This window comes from Orycteropus afer, unplaced genomic scaffold (assembly GCF_000298275.1).
Source record: "Orycteropus afer afer isolate SDZICR_OR568_19922 unplaced genomic scaffold, OryAfe1.0 scaffold00083, whole genome shotgun sequence".
Classification (NCBI taxonomy): Eukaryota; Metazoa; Chordata; class Mammalia; order Tubulidentata; family Orycteropodidae; genus Orycteropus; species Orycteropus afer.
Genome location: NW_006921670.1, coordinates 3,945,421 through 3,952,540, shown reverse-complemented (window position 1 = coordinate 3,952,540; position 7,120 = coordinate 3,945,421). Strand labels below are relative to the sequence as shown.

Genomic DNA, 7,120 nt, shown 5'->3' with positions numbered 1-7,120 from the left:
TATCCATGTGGGATAAAAGTGACAACAGTAACTCAAAAGATTAGATAGGAACATTAGGGGGCAGTGAGTTTATGTGAATGAAGGAGCAACACCCCAGAAATGGAGGCTGAGTATGGTTGCCCAACTCAAAGAACGTCATCAGAGGCACTGCATTGTCCATGATGAGACTGGTCAAGTAGTGGTGTGGGCTCTGCTGTATATATTTCCAACAACAATGAAACAAGTAAAATTTTCAGAAAGCAGCCACAGCAGCAATCACAGAGGGCCCAGCCAAGCACACAGCCAATGGTCAGGCTCTGATACCCTTCAGTGGCCGGCCCGGCCTGAGGGTGCCTCTAGGGCAGGGGCTAGGCCTTGCACAAGTGGGCAGCACAGGCTGCAGGCTGTGTCTGGGCTGCCCCTCTGGGAACAGGGAAGGCCCCCTCCACCAGCCGCCTTTAGGCCCTCACCCCTGTGAGCAAGGACAAGGGTGAGGCAAGTCTGAGGCCTGAGGCAGGTCCTGGGCGGGCTGGGAAGGAAGGCCAGTAGCCACCCCTGCCCAGGGTGGCCTCAGCACCTTCCAGGATAAGGATGGCACAAAGGAACTCAGAGACATGTAAATGTGCACCCAAGGTGGCTGGCCAGCCTGAGCGTCTCTGAGTGGGATGTCTATTCCATGGCATCTTATTATTTAAGGCAGATGCAAACATTTCAGTGGTTAACTAAAGGGGAAGGGGTTTTATTCAATCAGAATGGCTCCCAGGTCTGGTTTCGGGTTCGGGAAGTCTGAGGTTTCAGCCATGATGTCAAGTCAAGAGATGATGACTTTAGGGAGAGTATTCAGAAAATCCTCCCTCCACCCCCAGCTTCTACAGGGAGCCCGATGCCATGCCTTCCACAAGAGCTGCTGGAGTGAGCTCAGGGTCTGGGGTCCCTCTTCTGCTGAGCCCCTCATCTCTCTGCTTCTTCCAAGAGGACTGGAGGTGCAGGGAAAGGACCAGGTCAGTGCCCTGCCCTGAAGCCCACATCCCAGCCACTGGCCTAACGCACACACACACACACACACACACAGAGGACAGCTGGGGGCAGCTGGACCAAGAGTGAATGTCAAGACATTTTTACTAAAGGGCTATTGAAGATACTAGGCTTTCTGTTGCTCAATCTCACCCTTGTGTGAAGATCCATGGGATTAATATCTCTCAAGTTCAGCACTGGAAGAACACCTCAATAATCTGGCAGCTTTCCTTCTGCTTGATAACGAGAACCGCGTGGGCTGACCTGTTTCCCTTTTCACCAGGGCTCCTGAGAAGCTCCACATACAGTTTCCCTTAGTCTAAGTTTCTGGGAGGAGCTCTGGTAGCATAGTGCCTAAGGCACTTGACTGCTAACCAGAAGGCTGGCAGTTCAAACCCACCAGCCACTCCTCAGAAGAAAGACTGGGCATTCTACTTCCATAGTGATACTGCCTCGGCAACCCAAGGAGGGGTCACTATGAGTCAGGTCTGACTCAACTGCACACAACAACAACAAAGTTGCTGATACAGTTATTACGTCCGGATCATTAGGCTCTTCATCTTTTCTCCTTATTCTATCAGGCCTGTAATTCCTCTCTCTTCTTCTCAGCTACCCCTCTGGTTCTTCCCAGCTCTCCCCACTGGCCAGGGCAGGAAGGACTTGTACTTGAGGTCCCAAGCTTAGGGACAATAGGCTGAACAAGAGGAAAAACCACCTCCCTGTGAAGCAGATGCCCCAGATCAGGCAGGGGAAGGTGGTGAGGCGCCTGCCCCTCACCTTGGCTGCTCTCATGTTTCAGCCAGGACCGGACGGGGTTGGACGGGATCACCTCCATCTCGCACAGGTAGTTTTCTGGGCCCGACGAGACAGCCGTGTTGGACAAAGGAAAGAAGCATTCGCCCAGGTCCCCCACCCGGATGGGCTCAGGTGGGTCTGGTTCACCCTGCAGGGAAGGGAAGTAGTTGAGGCAGGATGGCAGGGATGAGGACAGCAGGCCAGGCTGGTCAGAGCTGCCCTCACAGCCCTGCTCCCCATCACGGCCCACCTCAGGCTTTGCTCAGGCCATCCTCACTGCCTGAAATGCCCTTCCTCTCAACTCCTCCACCTGGCCAGCAATCATCTTCCAAAACCAGGTGAAAGGGCCCTTCCTCCAGGAAGCCCTCTCTGATGTCAGTTAGTGATTCCCCCTATCTGCTCCCCTGTTGACTCTGAGATCGTTGAGGGCAGGGAAGGGTACTCCTCATCTCTGTAGCCAAGTGCCTGGCACAGACATCAGCCCACTGTAAAGCCAAGTCAAGGCTGGCAAGGGCAGCGGACGATGGGCCCAGTGGCTGCAGAGCTGCCTCGTGACCATGGCCTGGGGTGGTCCCTTCCCCGTGCTGAGCCTCAGTTTCCACATCCATAAACTGGGAGGGTTAGCCTCCTTCCCAGGCCACTGCACCAGGTCCTCGCACACGGAGCACCTGGCCTGGCACCAGTGAGCGTATGCTGGCTCTGGGCCCAGCGGTCTTTCCAGGGACCCTGCAGCTCCTCAGCCCTCCAGCCCAAGGCAACCCGTATTCCAGCAAGCTCCCCAAAGAGTTCCCTTAATCCCTGGCCCAATGACTTGTTCTCTGAGTCTTGCAAGAAACGTGACCTAGATTAACCAGACTATGCCCCAACTAAGCCCCAGCAAGGACCCGGAAACTGTGCACCCTGACATCCTGTGTGGGGGGCAGGGTGTGGGGAGATGCAGGAAGGGGCTGGGGTCGGGAGGAAAGCTACAGGAGCTGAAAGCTGTCAGAAAGGGGACAGAAGCTATCGGCTTCTAGGAAATGAGAAGACCCACTTCCCCTTCACCTCTTCTCAGCCTGCCCTGAGCTGAGGGAGGATGCTCTGGGTGCAGCGGGCTGGGGTCCAAGCAACAGAGGTTCCCTGAGGGCACGGCCCTGTGTTCCCACCTCGCCTGAGCTTCCCAGCTCTCCCCACTGGCCAGGCCAGGAAGGACTTGTACTTGAGGTCCCAAGCCTAGGGCAGCCCTCCCCGCAACCTGCAACTACAGGATCAGCCCAGAGGCCCTTTCTGCACCCCTTGCACTGATGGCCACAGGGCAGGGCTTGGGGTCCAGGTCCAGGACTGGCCTCCCTCCTCTGCTGCTCCGGGCTTTGTCACGGAGACGTCACCTCACTTCTCAGAGCCTCCGTTCCCTCCCATACGAAACGAGGCCAAGTCACTCCTGGTGCCCAGAGCTGTGCAGGTAATGCATCTGGCCCCCAGAGGTGCTAGCACCTGCTATGACTCCCCCTCTTTAGCCTCACAGCCACCTGTGAGGTAGGCCTGCCTGGAACGACACCCACTGATGGATAAAAAGTACCAAAGCAGCAAGGAGCAGCAAGGCCTCTGGGATGCCAGGTTAGAACCACTGCTGTGCAGCTTTGGGTAAATCACTCAACCTCTCTGAGCCCCACTGCCCTGATCAGACCAACAGGAGATGAGGGCTCAGCACAAGGCAGGTGGCCTGGGAGAAGTGGTGTCCTTGTAGTAGGTGAAGGCTAGGTGTGAGGACAGGCCACCCTGCCCCCACCCCCCAGGGCTGTGCACCTTGCTGTCTTTGGGGCCTGGTGGGCAGGCTGTGAGGTCCTCAAGACTCAGGTCGTCACCAAGGAGAATGGATGAGGACCGGTCAGAGTTCAGGGAGAAGGCCTCCGTCTCAGCCAGCTGCACCTGCAGGGGACAGTGGGGCCTCGGGTCACGCTGGGGCTGGAGCTCTCAGCTGCAGACCCTCTGGGAAGACAGAGGGCAGTGCACAGAAAGGTTCAGGGGCCATGCGGGGGCCCCTGATGGGGACACTATGGCCACCTTGGATGGAAGTCAGTGAAATGCCAGGCCTGGTGGCCCACCTGGCATGTCGCATGCCATTCCACAGCTACTCTGCCCGTCCCCAGACCAAATGCCCTGGAGGTCTGACTCCCCTTTGCCACATGGGCTTTCTGGCACAGAAGAGGCACAGACAGGGGTAGCTGCAAGGCCCAGGACCCCAAACACCAAAAACCAAACCCATTGCCATTGAGCCAATTCTGACTCATAACGACCCTATAGGACAAAGTAGAAATGTCCCATGGGGGCAGGGGGAGGGTTCAAGATTGTAAATCTTTCCAGAAGCAGACTGCCTCATCTTTCTCCAACAGAGCACATGGTGTGTTCAAACCTGCCTATGTTCCAGTTAGCAGATGAGCATTTAACCACTGCACCACCAAGGCTCCAACTGAATCCAGTGAATTTGCACCCACTGGGAAGATAGCCCTGACCCCCACTCCTACTTGAAGACTCCTCGGAACTTGTCCTAAGCAGGGCTAAGTCAGGAGTCACCCTGCAGCCACTTGGGGGCTGGAACACCCCTGGGGGGGAGCTTGGGTCTACATTGCTGGGGGAAGAGGAGGTGCCTATATGAGCAGCACCAGGCCCAGCCCCTTGGGGCTGCCCCACGCTGGAAAAAAGGCCCTGGGAGAGAACAAGCCCCAAGACTTCACACATCACAGAAAGGGCAGCTGTCCCCAGGGCCAAGCCCGCCAGACCTCACAGGGCTTTCTGCCCATCACCAGCATACCGAAGGTGGGCCAGCCACCCTGCCTGAGCAACTACTGTGTGCAGGCAATGGGCTTGGTCCTGAGACACTCTGAGGCCACACCACAGGCCTGCATTTTGCAGACAGACAGGAAAACCGGGGCTCAGAGACTAGCATATGACCAAGCCATCTCGCCTGGTCTCTCTGGTTCCAGAACCCAGCTCTCTCCTCTTGAGACCCCCACCAGTCCTCAGGGCCCCCTCCCAGCTTGCCATCACCTCTTGTTTGTCGTGGTGACAGTTCTCGCAGCTGGCAGGCGAGGAGTAGTGGTGGAAGACGGAGCCGGACAGGTTGTCGATGATGGTCAGCTCCCCCTCCAAGGAGTCCTTGATGATTAAAGAGACGCTGTCCAGCCACAGGCTCTCCTAGGCGGACGGGGACGGGGCGTGGACAGGCGGGATTATCGGCCGGGCCGGGGACTGTGGGGCAGGTGGGCACAGCTGCCCTCCCGGTTCTCTGCGCCCATGGCCTGGGCCCAACCCCTTGTCACAGGCTCACCCCTCCTCTGGAGCCAGGCAGGACAGGACAGGGCCCAAGAGGACAGCTGCCCTTCCAGCCCTATGGGGCTCCCCCCGAGACCACCGTGCCCTCTCTGGCCCCTGCCCACCTGGGCTGGGGAGTAACAGCACTGACGCAGGCGGCCCTCGGTGTCGGCCCCGCCGCCTGCGCCTCCTGGCCCGCAGCCCAGTGCCCCCGGGGAGCCGCAGGGTGGCCGCGGGGTGGGGCCCAAGCTATGGGCCATCTCGAGCTCGATCTCGGCGTCCATCTCCGCGTCCTCCTGCGCCTCCTTGTTGCTGTCGTCCAGGTGTTTCATGAGCACGGCCACCACCACGTTGATGAGCACGAACTGGGCCGTGAGCACAAAGCTGACGAAGTACAGCGGGGACACGAACTGTAGGCTGCTCAAGCAGCTGCGTTCGTCGTGCGTGCAGTCCCGCAGCGTGTCCTGCGCGGCGGGCGGGGACAGCAGTGAGGGCTGGGCTCGGAGTCTGGCCCCACTCACAGAGGAGGAAAGCGAGGCTGGCCCAGGGCCACACTCCAGACAGAGGTGGCAGAGCCAGGACACAAACCCCCATCTGGGGGCTCTGGCACTTGGTGGCATCTGCAGGGCCTCACTCTCCCCTGGATGACAGGGGCCACACTCCACAGCAGCAGGCCTGGCCCTCCTTCTGGGAGCAGTCACGGCGCTTCCCCCCACCAGGCCCCATACTCTGCGCCAGGACTGGCTGGTCCAGGCGGACTGGGACTGGGGGTGTACCCTCCTGGGCCCTGGGGGACTCTGGCCAAGCTGCATGGGCCAGCATCCTCCTCATCCTTGCTTTCTGGTCTGCACGCCAGCCAAACCTCCAACCCAGCAGGGTCAGCGAGGCCGCCTGCCCCCCACCTTCTCACAGCCGGTCTTCTCTCTGCCTCCCTGGGGACCCAGCCTTCCCGATCCTCCCGAAGCTGGGAGCCATTCTAGTCACGCATAGTGGGTCATAAGGAGCTCTGGTGCTGTAGTGCCTAAGGCATTTGACTGCTAACCAGAAGGTTGGCGGTTCAAGCCCACCAGCTGTTCCACAGAAGGAAGACTGGGCCATCTACTTCCTTAAAGATTTACTACCTCAGAAACCCAACGGGGGTTGCTATGAGTCAGAGTTGACTCTATAGCAGTGAGTTTGGTTTGGTTTTTATAGTGGGACATGTCCTGTGAGTAGCGTGGGAGGGATGTGTTGTAGGCACTGTGTCTCTCTACCCCAGAGACCTTGGGGTGACTGGAGTTCCCAGACCTGAGCTCCGGGCCCATGTGAAGTCAGTCCCTAGGGTAGCAGTGAGGGCTAGGGATGAGCAGTGTTGAGGGCAGAGGGCCTACTCTGACTCACCCTGCCGGCTGTGCTGTGGAATCACAGGCAGGGGCCCAGGGAGGCACCCCAGAGAGTGAGACCCCTCATTTCTCCCTTCTGCCTACCCACAAGTACCTTCATGATCCCGTTCCAGTTGTCGCCGGTGGAGACCTGGAAGAGCGTGAGGAAGGCCATGCCGAAGTTCTCGAAGGTGGCATGCCGACTCATGCCCTCACACGGGTTCTCGTCGTTGCAGACTAGGGGGGAGAGCAGGTCAGCCCTGTCCGCCTGCAGAGCCCCTGCACAGCCCCATCTCACAATCCCCACCTCAAGGGCTGTGACGTGCCCAGGCCACAGAAGGGGAAACTGAGGTTCAGGCAGGCAGCACACAGCCTAAGGCTCAGACTCAGGTGTGCGTGGCCCCTAATCCCACCTCAGTGTCAGTTGCTGAGAGTGCATTGGGCGGGGCCTGAGCTGACCCCCGAGAACTCTGCTGACCCTGTGCAGGGTTGGGCTTGGCCTGAGCCCTGATGCCCTCTCCCCTGCCCTGGCCTCTGCTTGCTGGGAGTGGGGGGCAGGGTCCTTAGGAAACTCCAAGTAGGGGGTCCACTGCACATGAACCTCAACGGAACCCTCTCAAATGCCCTGCACCCACCCAGTGGGGGTGTGGATGGCTGAGAGCTGCCCATCCATCCTCTGC

At 58.9% G+C, this 7,120-nt stretch overlaps 1 protein-coding gene across 1 annotated transcript in view; it reads right to left on the bottom strand.

Moving 5' to 3' along the window:
• The window catches only part of CACNA1I (calcium voltage-gated channel subunit alpha1 I), a 150,729-nt gene that overhangs the window by 5,013 nt on the left and 138,596 nt on the right, over window positions 1–7,120 (bottom strand). The window contains exons 30-34 of the mRNA XM_007941688.1: window positions 6,556–6,677; window positions 5,205–5,543; window positions 4,816–4,962; window positions 3,574–3,696; window positions 1,753–1,936 (exon numbers count right to left, since the gene is read on the bottom strand). Coding sequence (XP_007939879.1) covers window positions 1,753–1,936; window positions 3,574–3,696; window positions 4,816–4,962; window positions 5,205–5,543; window positions 6,556–6,677 — 915 coding nt within the window. The remainder of the gene's footprint in view (window positions 1–1,752; window positions 1,937–3,573; window positions 3,697–4,815; window positions 4,963–5,204; window positions 5,544–6,555; window positions 6,678–7,120) is intronic.